General features: G+C 54.3%; 7 protein-coding genes across 7 annotated transcripts; 5 read left to right on the top strand and 2 right to left on the bottom strand.

Moving 5' to 3' along the window:
* Window positions 1–116: 116 nt before the first annotated feature.
* W97_07356 (uncharacterized protein) lies at window positions 117–791 on the top strand (the record flags this gene model as incomplete). The annotated part of the gene is made up of 3 exons (XM_007784986.1): window positions 117–313; window positions 372–418; window positions 490–791. 3 exons carry the CDS (start codon window positions 117–119, stop codon window positions 789–791), a joined length of 546 nt encoding a protein of 181 aa, XP_007783176.1.
* A 366-nt stretch (window positions 792–1,157) lies between these two features.
* On the bottom strand, window positions 1,158–4,861 carry W97_07355 (uncharacterized protein; the record flags this gene model as incomplete). Its single annotated transcript, XM_007784985.1, has 2 exons — window positions 1,158–4,756; window positions 4,807–4,861. 2 exons carry the CDS (start codon window positions 4,859–4,861, stop codon window positions 1,158–1,160), a joined length of 3,654 nt encoding a protein of 1,217 aa, XP_007783175.1.
* Window positions 4,862–5,277: 416 nt separating this feature from the next.
* On the top strand, window positions 5,278–7,077 carry W97_07354 (uncharacterized protein; the record flags this gene model as incomplete). The annotated part of the gene is made up of 4 exons (XM_007784984.1): window positions 5,278–5,364; window positions 5,463–5,945; window positions 5,999–6,800; window positions 6,872–7,077. The coding sequence occupies 4 exons, from the start codon at window positions 5,278–5,280 to the stop codon at window positions 7,075–7,077; spliced, it is 1,578 nt and encodes a 525-aa protein (XP_007783174.1).
* A 986-nt stretch (window positions 7,078–8,063) lies between these two features.
* Window positions 8,064–9,059, bottom strand: W97_07353 (uncharacterized protein; the record flags this gene model as incomplete). The annotated part of the gene is made up of 3 exons (XM_007784983.1): window positions 8,064–8,274; window positions 8,332–8,864; window positions 8,967–9,059. The coding sequence occupies 3 exons, from the start codon at window positions 9,057–9,059 to the stop codon at window positions 8,064–8,066; spliced, it is 837 nt and encodes a 278-aa protein (XP_007783173.1).
* A 1,655-nt stretch (window positions 9,060–10,714) lies between these two features.
* On the top strand, window positions 10,715–12,119 carry W97_07352 (uncharacterized protein; the record flags this gene model as incomplete). The annotated part of the gene is made up of 2 exons (XM_007784982.1): window positions 10,715–11,016; window positions 11,066–12,119. 2 exons carry the CDS (start codon window positions 10,715–10,717, stop codon window positions 12,117–12,119), a joined length of 1,356 nt encoding a protein of 451 aa, XP_007783172.1.
* Window positions 12,120–13,228: 1,109 nt separating this feature from the next.
* On the top strand, window positions 13,229–14,645 carry W97_07351 (uncharacterized protein; the record flags this gene model as incomplete). The annotated part of the gene is made up of 4 exons (XM_007784981.1): window positions 13,229–13,325; window positions 13,372–13,566; window positions 13,634–14,407; window positions 14,491–14,645. 4 exons carry the CDS (start codon window positions 13,229–13,231, stop codon window positions 14,643–14,645), a joined length of 1,221 nt encoding a protein of 406 aa, XP_007783171.1.
* A 1,832-nt stretch (window positions 14,646–16,477) lies between these two features.
* W97_07350 (uncharacterized protein) lies at window positions 16,478–17,449 on the top strand (the record flags this gene model as incomplete). The annotated part of the gene is made up of 1 exon (XM_007784980.1): window positions 16,478–17,449. One exon carries the CDS (start codon window positions 16,478–16,480, stop codon window positions 17,447–17,449), a length of 972 nt encoding a protein of 323 aa, XP_007783170.1.
* Window positions 17,450–18,481: the final 1,032 nt, after the last annotated feature.

Here is an 18,481-nt window from a genome sequence, read left to right as displayed (position 1 = left end):
TTAACTCGTCCCATGCCTTTTCCTCTACATCAACTTTACGTCTCAGGACGCCTGCAACGCCGCAGCATACTCAAACAGTCATTCTGTACCTATCCCTACTACGTCGCAGCTCTACTATGTCGGCTGCGTCAGATCATTCCGACCAGAGCCAGGGCATCTACCGGGACGCAACTACGGAACCTAAGCGTAAGAAGAGCAACCCGGGTAAATCACGGCGTAAGAGACGACGACCGGAGCGAGAGCAACAGGCGCAGGACTTACAGTCAGCTCTGACATTCTCGGAGGTTGTGGCGGTTGAGCGAGGTAGGGAAGAGTCAGCCAGCAAGTGGCACAATTCCTCGCAACTTGGACTGACACACTCACCGTTACAGCACCCGAACCATCCTCTCATACTCCAAGATAGTGGCAGTGGAGCAAGGTAAGCAAAACGTCGCAAGGGGTCTCCGGTATCAAGTTCGGTGCTAATTTTTGCTCCGTCTCCCCGCATAGCGCCGGATGATATCTCGGAGGATTCAAGCCTTGGAAGGAGGAACAACCCACTCGCTCAGACCGCCGAGCGCGGCCCCCTCGATCGTTACCCTATTACCTCCATCCAAGAAGCAGCACTCGACCAAGCCATACTGATGGAAGTAACCGTACTTTGTGACAGCTGCAAGCAGGCGGGGCCCGATGCTTCAGGACCCGACGCTTTGGATGCGGAAAGCAACCGGCAGCAGCATACCCAGTCTAGGACACCAGAACACCAGTCGTCACAGCACGCTGAAGCCGGCAGCTCCTGCGCGCCTATATAACCTCTTCTGTTCCTTCACCTGCCGAGGCAACTCATCTAGAATGAGTGGCTGGCAGCTTGTATTGCTGCCCATTGAAAGAGACACTGTCACAACAGCTTGTGAGGAAGAGTTGAGGATGGGGGCCTGTTCTACATGCCACGTACAAGCTAGCGCTAACACCAGAGTAAAGCTCAAGCATTGTCACAGTAAAGAGCTAAGCCGCGCTGTCAAAAACACATAGCAGGCAATGTAACCGGACATGACCCTCGGTAGCTACTAGCTGGTCCAATCATCAGAGCAATGATTCAGGCTTCGTACGTCATATGATGCACTTTCAAGACCGAAACACCGGCCAACACAACGCTGATCGACACACTATGCGCCAGATCACAAGTCGGCCTTACCCAGCCCCCTAGCCTTAACAGCCTCCTGTACGCCCTGCTTGATCCTCTCCAGCGCCTTTGCCCATCCCGGACTCTGCACTTGCGCCCCAACGTCCCTAAACCCGTCACCGTTCCCATCCATAGGACTTCCACCCCCTTCATCAAGCACCCAAGCCATCCACCTCACGACCGCAACCGCCTTTGCCAGATCCCTCTCCTCACCCACCACCTTTCCCAAGTACACGACCAGGGAATCCACATCCTCCTCATACGGGCCCTCAGCCCCAAACGCATCGTACCACTGCCTGATAGCCTGTCTCAAGTCCTCAAGCCTCCACAGCTTCTTCGTCGTGAAGCGCGGCCGCGGCGGCCGAGGCTCCAACCTCAGGACTCGTTGAGCCCCCGGCTCCATGGCCTGCGCGTCCGATAGCATCCCTTGCGCTTGCACCGGAGCCGCAGCACCTGCACCAGCTGAGACAGGCCTTGCTCTCTTCCTCGCCGGCGCGGCACCGAGATCCAACCCAGCCTTCCGCTTCAGCCTCGCGCGCCGTTGCTCATCGAGAACCTCCCGTCGAATATCCTCCGGCAGCGCAGCGAGAAACTCCGCCGACACCTCTTCCTCTCGAGCGACCGTGGCGGTGGTATCAGCCTCGCCCTCGGTATCAGTCGTCCCAGGCGTGGTAGCATCTTCATGGCTCAGCTGCCGCGTCAAGCGCTGTGCAGGGAGAAAGTTACTCTGCGTAAGCGTGCTGTTTGAGCCGTCTCGGTTCTTGTTCTCGAGAGCTCGTGGCGGGCGGCCGCGGCCGCGCTTCAAAGCTGGAGGGGCGATTTTCTTGGAGGCCTGTATGTGGACTGTGCGAACTTTTCGCGGAGACTGCGGGAGGATGGATTGGTCGGCTGTGCGGGGCCGCTTTGGGGAGGAGCTGGGGGCGTGCGCGTAGAAGGCTAGGATCTCGGCGCGGACGCTTGGGGGGAGGGCGGCAAGGATGGAGGGGTCGAGTTGGGATTGGTTTGGGAGGAGGGTCGAGGCGAGGGATTTAGTACGGGCTTTGGAGGGAGAAGACGGAGGCACTTGCTGCTGGAGAGAGCTGACGTGCTTGGCGAGCTTCGTCCTGATGTCCTCGGGGAGCTCGGCGAGAACTTTGGGATCGACTTGCGTGGGGAGGATGAACTGCGTTCCAAGCGTGTTCAGGGGCTTGCGACTGGGACTGGGGTGGTTGAGCTGCTCGGCTCCGAAGACGACCTGGTCGGGTGGCGCCTTGGGCTTCTTAGGCGTCTCGATGTCGTCTGTGATGGGATCTTCCGGCCCTCTCGCGTTAGGCTTAGCTCTCTCGTTGGCCTTGAACTGTAGCCGCCTCTGGCTGCTCTCGAGTTGGCCGTCGGCTGTCCCTTTGAGCGGCTCGAGCTTCGTCATTTGTACGCCTATGCCTCGCAATTCGCCTGGCGAGAACCCGAAACCCTTGAGTATGGACAGCGTTTCTCTAGTCAGAACATCCTTGGCGTTCGTCGCGACTCCCAAGACGACGCTCTTGTTGTAAGTATCACATTTGCCATGTCCGAGATGCTTTGGCGGGTCAAGCGGTGCATCAGGTGCGCGCCGCATCAGCTTCATGGTGAGCTGCCGGCCTTTGACTCCCTCCTTGACAAGGCGTTTGCTAAGCTCGCCGCAGAGACTCTCGACGAACTCGTCAGTCTGAGCCTGATTCTCGAACCGCACGCCCCAGTTGACCTCCGCCGAGACAGACTTGCGGACGATCTGGTCGCCGACTTCGGCTCGGTCGATACCACGAGCGTGTTCCCATATCTTCTCGCCGGTCTTGGGACCCAAAGTAGAGACTAATTTTTCCCGCGAGAACTCGCGGATGTCTTTGACGAGCTTGATGCCGAGCTCTTCCAGCTTGCCGCCGATGCTGTGCGCCACGCCCGGCAAGTTCTGAACCTCGAGTCCGCCGATGAAGTCCAGGACCTCCTCAGGCTTGATCTGGTACTGGCCCGCGGGCTTCGCCTTTCTGAGCGCAACTCGCGCCAGTAGGATGTTACCACCAATACCGACGGAGACATCACAGTCAGTACGACGCTTGATGTCTTCTCTTAGCCGCTGCGCGATCTCATCAGCTTTGGCTTGCTCGCGGTACTGGCTGCCTTCGCTGCGCTTGACGCCGTTCGTGCCGCCGGCAGGCAGACACAGCGTCGTGATATCGATGAGCGCCTCGTCAACGCTGACACTCTGCACAACGCCGCCGAGGGCCAGGATGGCGTCATAGAACGCGCGACTCGCCTCCTCGTAGGCCGGGAAATCGTACGGCAGGATCTTGAGCTCGGGACACATATCCAGCGCGCGCTTCATCCACATGCCGTTCTTGACACCGAATGCGCGGGCGGGATAGTTGCAGCTCGCGATTTCGGAGCCTGTGCCGCCACCATGCGCGACGACGGCTGGCTTATCCTTGTACTGGGGGTGCTTCTTGAGCGAGACGGCGGCGAAGAAGCTGTCGAAGTCGACATGGAGGATGTATCTGCGGGCGCCGGGAGGGGGCTTCTGGCGCTGCTTCTGCGATGCGGTGGTTGAGGCTGCGAGGACTTGCAGCTGGGCCTTCAGATCTGCCTTCCATGTCGATAGGTGGTGCAGCCGGGATTCGCGGTAGTACTGCTCGAGGAAGTCGGGGTTTACAACGGATGACTTCCGGATGTGGGGGTCGGAGAGCAGGATGGCGTTGTGCTCCTCTGCAGTGAGCTGACGCTTGAAAGGTGATTCGGACCGGTTGTCTGCCGATTTCCTCTTCAGGTCGGGTCTGGGAAGTTGCTCGGCCGGCTGTTCTTCTGTCTGCCGATCCTCCGTGTCTGGTCTCTCAACGGCCTTCACCACTGGACTGGTATCTGGAGGTGACTCAAGGTGCGTCTGGTCCTGTGCTTCTGCGAAGATCTCCGCGAGTTCATCACTCTCTGCCTCCTCTCCCTCCAGGAACCCATAGTCCTGCCGGCGAGAAGGGGGAAGGTCTTGAATCTCATCGTCATCATCAGGCGTAGGTGGAGCCTGTGACAGGAAAGCGGGACGCTGCGAGCTCGGCGGCGCGCTGGCTCCTTCCTGCAGCTGCTTCGTATACCAGCTTCCATCCGTCTGTTCCTTGTATCCTCGCGACTGAGAGCTTGCCTGACTGACGACCTTGCCATTGTCGAAGCCAAGAACCTTTTGGCCCGCGCCTTCATCCAGCACGCGGAACGCATCCCAGGGTAGCAACCTGCCCGCCTTGACGCTCTCGACCACCCACGCTGGTTTGACGATCCGGTATCTTTTAAACTCCACCGCCTTCTTTGGCGTGAGGTTGCTCGCGATGATATGTGTAACGGCGGTCTTGCCATCAAGGTACTGCATGAAACCTCCGCCATGCGATACTATGAGCTTGTGCAGGTCGTTCAGCGAGGGCTGCGTATAGCCGTTGACATGGGCAACGACGCCGCGAAAGATGGGCGGGCCGGTTGAGGATGAGGAGCGGATCTCATGGTCGAGGTTTTGTAGCTTGATCTTCTTGCGCCGGAAGTAGTCTGAGAAGCCGCCGAAGCTGGAGCCTTTGTATTCTTCGCCCTCCTCATCGTCGAATGTATCTGGACTGCGTTAGCAGGGCCCCTGGGGTCTCTGTGTCTGGGAAGCTTACGGCTCTCGATGCGCTTGCGCACGGCGTTGGAGTTGCTCTCGAGTCGTGAGCCCATGGTGATGGACTGGGCAAGTATACATGTCTATGAATGTCTATGAATGTCTATGACTTGGGCGTAGTGGCGATGGGGTGCGATATACCCGGTATTGCTGCAGCAGCTCGAGAGTGGTATGAGGATAGTTCCATTAAGGCGCGGACGTGTAGAGTGGGTCGCGGTCGCGCTTTGGCGGGGCGTCATGGCTGGTGGCTGGCCGTGCTGGCTGTTCGAAATCTTGGCGCGGTCGGGACGGAAAAAGGTGGAAAAAAGTTCGAGCAGAGCTAAGGTAGGTATACAAGAGGGTCCCGCAAGCTTCGTCCGGCCTCACGATCTTCCTCCTCCTCAAGCATCTTTGGAGCTCGGCGTTATATCAAGGCATTGCAGCTTCATTCTACATCATACACAGCACACTGCATCCGCACTTGGCCAACACGATGGCAAGCCTTCTTCCCATGGGCGTCTACGCTCTCCAAGTGCCCGCCGGCATAACCATGCCTGCGCAGGTCGAATGGCCGGGAACTGTAAGTAACAATCACCCAGTCTCATGTGCTCAAGCGTGTCATTACAGTTGCGGTTATGGCGCTTCCGCCCCCAGCCGAACCCTCGCTAATCCTCACAGATCCGCATCACCATGGCCGCCCTGGATCCCAGCGCCGAGCCAGACCTCGACGCAGCCACAGACGTCGCGCACCCGCGCGCTACCCTCAAGATTATCCGCACGCCTGATGGCGATGACGATGACGATGGCGACGAGGACTACGACGAGGACGACGTTGAGGCCATCAGGCAGCGTCTTGGAGGTGCTCTGTCCGACGACGAGGACGACGAGGATGAAGACGATGAAGATGATGAGGAAAAGAACGGTGGCCCAAGTGATCCCGCCAAGACCAAGAAGGCCCGAAAGGAAGCCGCTGTCCAGCAACTCATCGACTCAATGAAGGATGACCAAGAGATGGACGACGCGCCGAACGGTGTCAATGGAAAGACTGTCAACAAGGGCAAGGCCAAGGCTACAGACGAGGATGAGGAGGATGATGACGATGAAGACGAGGATGGAGAGGAGGTGCAAGAGTTTGTCTTGTGCACTCTGGACCCGGAGAGGGTACGTGGGATTTCATGACTGATGATTGTACAACTACTAAACCATTACTCTAGCACTACCAGCAGCCCCTGGACATCACTATCCGCGAACACGAAGAGGTCTACTTCCACGTCACTGGAACGCACAGCATCTACCTGACCGGCAACTACGTTGTCCCACCCAATGAAGAGGATGACGACAACGAAGACGAGGAAGATTACGATCTCTCACCCGATGAAGACGAGCTCGAGTATGGCGACGAAGAGGAAGAAGATGACGAGCTTGACGGCCTCGAGGATCCCCGAATCATGGAAGTCGACACCGACGAGGAAGAACCCCCCAAGCTGATCGAAGCCAAGAAAGACAAGAAGGGCAAGAACAAGCGTCCAGCCGACGAGTCCGAGGAAGATGTCGGCCTCGACGATCTGATCAGCAAGTCGCTCAAGCCAGCCGATGCCGCCGCCGCCACGAACGGCGAGCAGAAGCTAAGCAAGAAGCAGCTCAAGAAGCTCAAGAAGAATGACGGCCAGGCCGCCGCTCCTGCCGCTACCGTTCCCGTGCCAGCGGACGAGAAGGCCAAGAAAGACGCAGAGAAGGGCGCTGTGAACGGCAAGGCAGATAAGAAGGTCCAATTCGCCAAGAATCTTGAGCAAGGCCCGACCGGCTCACCCAAAGTCGACCCCAAGGCCGATAAGAAGGCCGACAAGAAGGCTGAAACAAAGGATGAGAAGCCCGTCGCAACAACAGGCATGAAGATTGTCCAGGGCGTCAAGATCGAGGATAAGAAGTTAGGTGCCGGGCCCGCAGCCAAGAAGGGCAACAAAATTGGCATGCGGTACATTGGCAAGCTGGAGAAGGACGGGAAGGTCTTTGACGGTAAGCCGCCCCCCTCACCATAACTCCAGCGTAGAACTTGCAGAGACACAAAAACTAATACATCCCACCAGCCAACAAGAAAGGCAAGCCCTTCACCTTCAAGCTCGGCGCCGGCGAAGTCATCAAGGGCTGGGACATTGGTGTCGCCGGCATGGCCGTCGGCGGTGAGCGCAGAATCACGATCCCGGCTCATTTGGCGTATGGCAGCAAGGCTCAGGCTGGCATCCCGGCGAACTCAACACTGGTGTTTGACATCAAGATGATCTCGCTGGACTAGAGGGAGTGTGATGGCTGTAGCTAATGTGGATGAAAAAGCGTTTCTTTTCAAGTGTTGCGATGTATATCACATGCAGCTCCTCCCCCATCTCTCTTCCGCTCGCTTGTACGAGTATCACGGTACTCCACTCCTGCGCAGTCGGTGTCGCAGGGCTCCCTCCTCTCCGAGGCTGAAGTACTGCGGCTGCGCGCCTCAATCTCTCTAAATGTCTCTTGTATGCTGCTAGTTTGTTTCTTGCATAAGTGCGTGTGTCTTCACTTTGAGATATCCGACTTGCATAGTCTGCTGCTTTGTTCAGAAAGTTGGGATAGCTTGCAGGCTTCGTGCAGGGATGAGGGCTTCTGTCTCAATTTGTGCTGTTGTGGTAGAAAAGTCAAGGGGTAGAGGGGCTCGGGTAGATAGGGCTTATGAGCATCCGCAGAAAATGTGAATACTCCAATGCGGACCTTCGTACATGGGTGCCTTTATATCGGCTCAGATCTTGCATGCGACCAAATTTCGAGCTTTACTTTCTTGAAAATCACCTCAGAACCGTCTCTGCGACTCGAAGTCAGGAAGCATGAGTAGCTTGTTCGGACTGCCGGTTGACGGCCGAACGTTGATACATCCGTGATGGGACACAACGCAGAAGAGGTGTTTCTCGGCTAGTGGTTACAACTCCGTTCAGACGTCGTCGTTCGATCTCTTAGGGAAACATGGAGGTATCGCGTGTTAGGATCCACGTATTATTATAGGGGAAAGAATTTGATTAGGGGGGCGAGGCAAATTGCACTTGCGATATCACGATGCTTGTGAGACCGGGCATGCAAGAGCAGACTAGGTGTTCCCGCATAGCTCTTGGAACTGGGCTGCCCCTCAAGAAAAAGACAAATGCTACAGATACTTGGCCGTCCAAAATACGTCCTTCACCGGCGCTCACACGGCCCGATGCTGAAACGAAGAACAGCTGATAGAAAAGTAGAACCGCCAAACTGATCGAGCGCCGACTAGACGTCCATTCCTAAGAAAACCCATCGATCGCTGATGATCTCGTTGCTGTGCGTCCAGCGTGCAAGCGTGACGGCCTCGAAGCCAACCCAGCCCAGATCCCTCATTAGCGCCTTTGTCGGCTCCGGTTGCGCGTTGCGGTCGATACAGACGACGAGGCGTGAGCAGTCGAACTCGGGTATGCTGCAGAGCTCAAGAAGCGCCATTAGACTGTATAAGGTGTTAGTACTAGGGGGCGGAGGGTAACTGGTGGGAAAATCGACGTACCCAGGCTTGAGATCCCTCCCAATGATTCCTTCATCGAAGAACGTGAACATTGTCCTCTCGCCCTCGTCATCGACCAAGAAGCCTCTAAACCTGGCGCCGCCGACATAATCCCAGACCTCGACCCATGTGCTAATCATGCCGCCGCCTCCGTGGCTCGCGTACCCCTCCATCTCTGGACTAGGTGTCTGAAGCCCCCCCGCTGGCACGGCCCCAAAACCAGCCATAGCGCTGCTGCTGCTATCGCTGTCATGTCTTGACCTCCAGCCGACACCCTTGTCGTCATCGCTGCCATCCATGGTAGTATTTTGATTTCGCACACCCATCGCAAGCGAGTCCTGGCAGACCAAGTTCCCCTCACCAAGGAAAACAGTCTTCAGTGTCTCGCAGAAGAGTCTCTCACACTCCCCCGCAATGGTGTATGCGGCCCCCCCTCTGCGCGCCCGTCTGACCGAAAAGTTCTTCGGAATGGTCGTATCTTTCAGCGCGTGTTGTGCGGCGGCGAGGGGGGGACTTAGCGGCGGTGATGGTATGCCCTGTCAGTGTTGTTAGCGTCCATGAAATTGTAAGGGACAAGTATGAAAGGCAAAATGCCCAGCGCCAAAAGCGCAGGGCTAGAGGAAGAGCAAGTCACTCACCGAGCCGACCTCAGGAACGCCAATCGACCCCGCCAGCCCCGGTGGAAGAGTAGTGGAAGCCTTGGAGAGCCGTCGAAGAGGCGTCAACGGCATAGCAGCTCGCGAGGATGTTGGCGCGAGCAGACTCGGTCATGCTGGAGGCGTAGTAATTACTACTTCTACTGCTACTACTGCTACTGGATTTTTTCGCCATTGCTTTGGTCGGCCACGGTCGCTGATTGGTGCTGATTGAGCGGGTGACGGTCAATGAGGTTGCTTGTGGTCGTGAAAGAGACCCTCGGGTTGTTGTCGTAGCGATAATGCGAGCGAACGGGTGAAGACGGTGGTGTGTTGCTGGCTTGGGGTTCTGGCGACTGAGTGTTGTTGAAGAGGGGAAGTTCTGGAGCGGCACGGACCTTTCGAGCGCCACTGCCAACTTGTGTTTCGGGTTGAACGGATCACGTGATGTTCCAATTAATATCACGATCCATTTGTGTGATTGGGAACCTTTAGAGCACTACTTCATCCTCTGATCCAACCGCGGACTGCTTCACTAGCATATCTCAGCTGGTTGGAACAAAGGGGCCTCCAACGCTGACCTAAAAGATCCGAGTTGTGCCAAAAGAATCTCTATGCTATGTCCTCACGCCTTGTGGAGCTGAGGCGCTCGCATGGCCACCAGCACTCGGCATGGCCAACGCCGAAAATGAGGCACGCCGCCAATCACTGGCAGCAGCGGGCAGACGGAACAGGAGACGGAACAGGAGACGGAACAGCAACGGGACAGTAGGATTGCATGTATGTTCATATTGGTCGAATCGAGATCCCTGCATTTGCGGCTGAGGTTAGGTCGTTCCATCAAGGGGTATTAACAACGGACTACTTCTCGTTTTGAGCTTCCGGTCAATCGATCCTTCTTTCGCTACTAGATTGTAAGGCTATCGTTGTCGGTATTCCACGAGCGGATGGCGGGCGAACCAGTTTTCGTAGGTATCTGGATCAACTGGAGTATGCCTTCAATCCCTTTCAGGTCTGATTTGAGTCTCTGTTCTACTGTATCTGAGGACTGGCTGCAGTGCTAAACCTCACAACCTTCATTTACTGATAGCGCGTCAGGCAAAGGGTCCATACTGGGATCGACGCTTGCAATTCCCGCCGAATATGGCGGCATCTTAATCGCAGTCCTGGCGTTGCTTGTGAGCTGGACGGGAACCCACTTCTGGGGAATCACGTGCTTCGTTTTTCACCACATTCGCTCCGACTTGCGCGAAAGGGACGGCCTTTATTTTCAACATCAGGCTCTGCTTAGAAATAGAATCCCGAGTTTGGAATTCCTCTGGCGCATTCTCGAGACTGCTTGGGCTTGGAGATCAAGCATCTCCGCGTCGTATCAACGTACCTTCCCGCTTGCCTGTCTTGCGACGATCCATGTAGCTGCGTTCCTTGCCGCTGGTGTTTTCTCTTCTCGAGTAACATCCACGGACAGCGAAGCCTTACTCAGGGGTTTGTGTGGATGGCCCGATACGACGGCCGCCAAGGATTTCCCTCAATGGACTCAGGAAGATTGGCTACGCGGAGACGCCCTGTTCGTTGCGACATACAACGGCTATCGAGACTACTTGACTTACTCTCGTTCATGTTACGGCGATGATCTCCAGAATGGGTCGAGTATATGTAAAACGATTTCTCTGCCGAGGATTAATTCCCACATCAACCGGGCAGCGTCTTGCCCGTTCGCTTCGGGAATGTGTTCAGCACCGGCTATCTCGATGGACTCTGGACTACTCGATTCCAACACACACCTTGGCATCAATGCGCCTCCGAAGGATCGTATTCGGATTAGGAAGATGACGACTTGCGCTCCTATTCCCGTCGAGGGTAAATATAGCACGAATTGGACTTCAGAGAAAAAGCACGGCGTAGAAATGTATTTGCCCACATCACCGCCTGAGGATGCTCACAAGTATTATTACCTGGGGGACAGTTGGCTCTTTGGCTTCCACGTTAGTAATTACACCCATGTTGTCAGCAATCTCTCTGTTGGATTCAGCCCTTTGCCGTACAAACTTGAGTATGGGATCCCAGTCGTATATCTGTCCACAGCTAACGTTATCTTCCAGGATTCGGTCCGCTTATCCTCAGAATTCTACCGAGAGTGGCTTTGCTCCGATTCCTGAGCTATCGCGAACCGATGCAGATGTCACTGTTCTGCTCCTCAATAATCGGGTGTCATACACAGGAAAAGTGCTAGACCCATGGTTCCAAGCAACGCTTCCGATCGGCGGTAACAGACTGAACGAGGCATGGATATCCAACTCAACGCTAACTGGCGTTGGCTGCACCGAGCAATATCAGTTCTGCAACTCCAACCGCTGCACGCCACTCAGTGGAGGATATGACCCCAGATTCCTCGAGGCGCCACGAGACCTCGGTTTCAGTCCGATACAGCAAGCCACCCACAGGCTGCTCGTGTATTCTGTACTCTCCGTGCGCATGAATCCAATTTTGATGTTTCTGAGGAACGAGATCTTACTGGCCAGCACGCTCGTCTATGGCGCATTCGGCATATCCGGACCGCTGCCCGATACGCAATGGCAGACTGAGATGGAGGGCATCCACAACATCAGCATGACGGGTTTACAGAGATCTGTAGTTGGCCACGCCGCCGAGCCCAACCTTCACATCCGCCCAGGCGTCGAACTCCACTCCTTTATTGTTCCTGAGACCGACCCGCTGAACTTGCACCTCTGCCGCAACCAGAAGTTTCGGACCGCGACCCACTCCTCGTTCAGCATGTTCGGCCTCTGCTTCCTCGTACTTACCTGCACCCTGGTCATCGTCACTAGCTTATCGCTGCCTAATCTTGTGCACCGGATCCAGCGCCGCTCGCCCAACGGTGTCGTTCCGCGACTTGCGTGGATAGAAGATGATGTCTTGCAGCTGCAGCGTATCGCATTAGAAGGGCGAGGCATAGGACCCTGGAAGCAGCGGTGGGACGGCGTGCCGGTGACTACAGGATTTGGAAAGAAATTTCGCCGTGACATGGCCTCAACATTCACCGAGTGGGGCCAGATAAGCGAGATTTTTAAGCCGTTGACGGAACCTGAAAGTGGAAGGGAGCCGGGAGAGCTAGAGGGGTTAAAAAACCACATGCAAGTAGGACAGGACTCTTGAATGAGGGCTGTTGTGGGCTGTGCTGGGGATGTACTCCCCAATGTTACTGAGGTAGTGTAAGATCCTGGCCTGCTACAATCTTTAGACGATTGGAAACACGGACGTCTCGATGTTTACGCGGTCCCAAGGAATCGTAGCGGGCTGCGGTAATCTCAGAATACTCGTGCAAGTCGAACAGCGCACAGGCAATAGCGTTCGACATGGCGGATACCGTCAGATTATATTTCCTCACGAATTGAAGGTGTCAAGCGGAACTGTAAGATGCTGAAGTAGCTAGGACAAGATCTACTTCTGATTGAGGTTTCGCTTTGAATTCTATACTAATAGCTGTTCGATTACTTGATTGCCGTTTGAAAATCCAACCGACTTTCCAAATAAAAGTAAAAAAACTCCGCCTACGTGCTGAGGTAGTGGTCTTGCGTGAGAAAAACCACTTAACCAGATAGTGTTATAGAACACCGATGATGTTGACGTCGGGACGTATCTGTAACCTCACTCGACACGAGTCCAGCCCTGTTTACTTTGTTCTTCCTCGGGTCTTGACTGGCTACAGACTTCTGCTAGAGATCAAGCGGGCAGGCAAGATATGTAGCAAGGCATTGGCCGCGCAAGCTGCTAGCGGAGAGGTTGGAGAACCGAGGGATCTGATATTGCCCAAGCGCTGCCGATGATGTGGGGAAAGCATCATCGGCGCAGGCTTCCCCTTGTCGATGCACATCGTAGCCAACAACAACGCACGCCAACAGCACGCTTTGTGCCGCAAAGCCATCTGTGCCTGGAGATCCCGCCGACTGGCGTCGACTAGCTGAGTTGCTAGCCATGCAGTTTATGGCGCAGACAGCACTCGAGTAAACATGACGTTGACACCCGAGCCGCCTACAAAACGGACTCAGCTCACTGGGGCGGTCGTGCGAGCGAAGTACGATCGACCAAGGCAGCGAATTCGGTATCGTCGAACGGGACTTTGAACGAAGCGCATTCAAGGAATTCGCAATTGAACACGCCGAAGCAGCTCGGTATCTTCAGCTCCATCAAAGGTTGGGCTCAAAACCACCCACCGGAAAAGGGCTATGGCGAGATCATGCTTCATTGCATGCGCCCTCTGGGGCATGGCTTGCGTCGCAACGGCACAGCTGATTTCTGATCCGGGCGCCGCTGGACCTGAATTGGAGCTCGTCCACCTCTACTACGACGAGTTCCCGACGGGTAGGCCAATATCACGGAGTTGCTCTGCCTTGCTGACTCTCTCCAGGCATTGCGGTCTCGTCGACGGGCCGCAGGTTCTCGAACTATCCGCCTGGATTGGATCCAAACAACACGAATGATGGCACGAATGGAAAATATACAGTTGCCGAGCTGCTCCCGGGCAATACTGAGACACCATTCCCGAATGCGACATTTAACAACCCTCCTGGAGGCGCGATCAACTACACTGTGTTTCCTCCTGGTATGTCCCACTCATGCCCCCATCTGTATGTCCCAATGCACCTAGGCGAAGACTGACGCTCCCTCAGTCGGCGCGAACTACCAGAACTACCTTATAGGCGTCCAGTCGGTCGTGGTGGACCCAGCCGACCGCCTCTGGATCCTTGATACCGGGCGCGCGCAGACCGACAATGGCACCCTTGTTCCAGCTTCGTACGGCGGTCCGAAACTCATCGGCGTTGATTTGACCACCAACCAGACTTTTACGACGATCGTCTTCCCGCCTGATGTCGCTTACCCCGACAGCTACCTCAACGACGTGCGCTTTGACCTGCGTTCGAACATCACAAGTTCAGGCCACGGCGTGGCGTACATCACAGACAGCAGCACCGAGGGCCGCAACGGTATTGTCACAGTGGATCTCGGCACAGGTGAATCCTGGAGACACCTAGACGGTGACGCGGTTGTGCGGCCAGAGCGCCAGTTCCTGGCGTACGTTTGGGGCGAGCCTCTCTACTTTATACCTGGTCCAGGAAGGCCGTTTACGTATCTTCCGTTCGGCAGTGACGGTATTGCGATCTCAGCCGACGCAGAAACTCTCTTCTTTGGCGCCGTTGGGTCGAGGTATCTCTACAGCATTCCAACTGAGAGACTTCGGGATAGGAGCGAGGTCAGCGAGGTGCTGGCCCAATCGTCTGTCCAGAGCCGAGGCCAGAAGGGCGTGAGTGACGGGTTCGAGACAGATTCCAACAATATTGTCTACCTTGGTAACATGGAGCAAAACGCGGTGTCTTGGTACAACCCGGCCAATGCCACCACTGGCACCTTTGTGCGGGATCCGAGAATCAACTGGGTCGATACATGTAAGCCTACTCGCCCCTCCCTTGCGCCTCGCATCTCTCTTGTAGAGGCGAGAGTTAGAATATACAGCTAACGTAACGAACAGTCGCAACCGGAGCGGACGGGTATCTGTATTTTACCGTCAACCAGCTACAGCTGACTCAGGCATTTTACCCGGGCACGGATCGACGAGTGAGGCCGTTTGCGCTGTTCAGAGTGCCTTTGCCGAATGGTGGAACCAAGATCACTTCGTCGGAGTAGGCGGAACCCGATGAGAACGCTTAGTGCGGACTTGCAGGCAGCAGCCTGGCGCTGGCACAATGTAAGCTACGAAAGGAGCCTCTACTTTGCGAGGTTATGAAACACGGATTCATAAAATAGTGATTGAACCTGCGTGAGACCGTGTGAACGCACGGAGTTGCGAGTCAACATGATTCGTTCGCCTTAGCCTAGCATTCTAGCTCCACGCTTCTTTGCTTCTTTATGGTGCGAATAGTTCAGGTGTTGACGCGTACTGCAACAGCATTAGCTGCATCTACTCTACTACAAAACCTCACGATACGAAAAGTATCGATTAACTACTGTCAGTGATGCATATCGTCCGATTCGCTCCTGTATATCTGATACCACTTAAAGCATCTTTACTGAGTCGGAAATAGACGTATTAATAGATTAGGGTTCTGTACTTAGGATAGTCTACTGGGTCGCTAGGGTCGCGGTGGCTGCTATACTCTTAAGAACCGGCTGTCTTTCTTTATATAAGGTGCAATAGTCAGCCGATTAAGCGATTGCCCGGTGCGGCCGCTAGTATTCTAGTTGTTCGGTGATTATTTTACCTTCTAGCAGAAACGCTGGCGGCGGGAAGGAGGCTGTAGTATAGAGCGCCGAAGCGCTATGAGAATACTTTTCTTTAAGATAATAGTAGTTGTCGAAAAGAATACTAACGCGTCCGCAATCCGTTAGAACTTGCAGATATTGAATAAGTGCGAAAATCAGGTAGAATGTCACGTGATATTTACTAAGACTGTTGCAGCCAATTGAGATGCCGGTTTCGCGCTCGCGCTAACAGTCCCGCCACGCGTGCGGCACAGCAAACATTAAAACTTCGTTCCTGCCTTCTGCCAACGAAAACAATCGCTAAAATGCCCCCTAAAAAACACTCTGATCTGTCCTCTACGGCACGTTCTTGCAACAAATGCGCAAAGTCGTTTTCTAGCAGCGCCGCCTTAGCGGATCATAGCCGCTCTACCGGACATCTGTTACCTTGCACAACCAGTGGATGCACGAAGGCATTTACAAGCCAACAAGCGCTCGAACAACATGTGAACTCGTCCGTCCATAAAGATGCACGGTCAAATCGACTACAGGATCTCACTCAGCAGATTCATACGACTCCTGTCCGGAAGGAACCTGGGAAGTCCACCCAAACGGCTTGTATTGCTAGTAGCAACATCTCCATGATGAACAACACGCCAGACTATTCCGATATTTCACGCGTTTCCCATGAGACCGTTAAGATTCCAGCAACCACCGTAGCGGGTTCTTTTCTCAGCAACATCTACAAAGGGTCTTTCGAAGCTACTAAAATGCCTGCGACCTACCCTGTATCCATGGTCCAAAAGGCCCCGCATATGTTCAATGAATGCAAGCGTCCTTCTCAATCTAGATCGGTTACTGAATTATCATGGGAATCCCCAAGTCTTGTATTGCCTCCAAATGAGATGCCACAACCTGTACGGAATGCTTCGCTTTACGGATTCTACGCGCCATACGACATCAACGATTGCTATCTCGTCGCCACCCCTCGCAGTGGCGGGAAACCCTTTGTTTCTCCATTGATAGTGGACTATGGCGGAAAGGACTTTGAATTTGCACTCCTGTTGCCAAGGCCGCAGCAACAAGCACAATCGATATCATTAGCTCACTCGGGCAGCTGCAAGTTCTGTGGTTTCACCTTTACAAGCTGGGAATCTCTTGGATCGCACTTCAAGTCTTCGACATGCAGCACCTTGCCTACACGTCTACCCATTGAGGGATTCATCAACCCATTAAACCCCTTACATGAGCGGGTCATGCCTGACAAAAGGGCTACTATGGGCACGAATATACCAGAGCCGCAAAGTGGTATGAAATCGAATGCGCAAATTCCCGGAACGCAGCCGAAACCAAGGTGGTCATTTATCCCCGAACCTCAACGAGCCGCAACGTTAGCCGCCCTTACCTTGAGTTGCCATTCCTATACCACCCTGGCCAAGAACAAGTACGCATCAGGACCCGGCTACGTTAAAACTCTGGGAGTCGGGGTAGCGCTATCTCTCATACCCCTGCCAACCCCTGCACATGATCCTCAGGTACCGAAGCGCGGTGCGGTCGCGCTGGATTGCGAGATGGTGGGCGTGGGCAAAGGCGAATCCGAAGTAGCACGCATTTCAGCCATTGATTACCTCACTGGTGAAGTTCTCATTGACACGTTGGTTCAGCCGACTCAGCCGGTCACGGACTGGCGCACAAGATTCAGTGGAATCACGAAGAATGCCATGACTGCGGCCGTGGCCGAGAAACGGGTGCTGAAGGGCTGGCCGGAAGCGCGCGCCGAATTATGGAGGTACATTGATTCCAATACTATTCTAATCGGCCAAGCATTACATCATGATTTCGACGCGCTCAGAATGCAGCATTGGCAAGTTGTGGATTCGGCAATTTTGGCTAAGGATGCTGTAGGAACTGGCGGAAGCCGGCAATGGGGACTGAAAACACTGTGTGACCAGTTCTTAGGCATTGAGATTCAGAACAATGGAAAAAGAGGGCATGACTCCGTTGAGGATGCTCTCGCTGCGCGGGAGGTGGTGCTATGGTGTATCGGCCATCAGGAGGAGTTGGCAGTTTGGGGAAGAAAGCAGAAAGAGGAATATGTCAAAAAGAAGAAGCAAGTGCATGAGGGTAAAAGAGGAAACAACTCACAACGAAGGCCATTGTCACATTTTAACCCGAGATATTACACTGACGATGAGGATGATGAGATCGACACATGGGAGGATATCGCGGAAGCTTGCGGATGGCCATAAGGATCTCCACCAGACGTGTCTAGAGGCAGTAGACATTTGCGGAGGTCCGTCTCTACTATCCGACTACAAGCACGCGGCTAGCGAAGCGTTAGTGGTGTAGAGACTAATAAACGCGAGGGACTAGACTATCACCTACGCGTTCTACTTTGTTGTACTTCTGGCGGATGCGCTCAGCTCGGCCTGGCGCTCCTCGAGAGGGTGCTCGATCTTGAACCTAGAGCGTATATTAATGTGATGGATGTCGCTATCAGGGTGACCAATAGACCGACGGTCGAGGTATAGTAGTTAGACAGGCAGCGTCAACTACAGCTGTTATAGAACTTGACTGACTGACTGACTGACTGACTGACTGGTACTGCATGCCCAATTAGGATCTGCCCTCCTCCCAATTGTCTGACCCTCCCATTGGCTGCATCACCCTAACCCTGCCCGCACCAAACTACTCAACGCTAACACTAACTACCCGCCCCGGCGGAATAATATAATCTCCCGCCTCCGGAATTCTACGCCGCTAGGCCTATCTATAGAAGCCTTTCTCCACTAACCCTTCCCCTTACACCACTCTAACTAAATTATAGCCGCGCTAATGCGAACACGAATATAGATGTATCTAGCAACTACTACGTGTCGCTAGGCCACCCTACACGTCCTTCTACCTCTATATATTCTATCTACCGCCCCTCGCCTATACCTTTCCCCCCTTTCTCTATACGCCTTAATATCCTATTAACTACACTATAGATCTAGATCTATTTAACTACCTCCTAGACCTTAAGGTCCTTATCTACTAACTATGTAAGCGCGCTATCGCTCTATTCTATATCCGGACCCATCTAAAAGACTACTATAAGAGCTATTCATCCGCATAGCCTCTCTCCGCTATAAGCCTAGCCGTAGCTACCCTTCTTAAGTAGTATCCACTCGCTAACCCTAAGGCGGACTCCTTTAAGCTTCTAGCCCTATTCACCCCTACTATTCTAGACGTTCTAATCTTTAAGAACAGCCTACTATACCTATAATACCCCTTTATAG

Source organism: Coniosporium apollinis (assembly GCF_000281105.1).
Source record: "Coniosporium apollinis CBS 100218 chromosome Unknown supercont1.38, whole genome shotgun sequence".
In the NCBI taxonomy this organism is placed as follows: domain Eukaryota; kingdom Fungi; phylum Ascomycota; class Dothideomycetes; genus Coniosporium; species Coniosporium apollinis.
The sequence above is the reverse complement of the archived record's forward strand: the minus strand, read 5'-3'. Positions and strand labels throughout refer to the sequence as shown.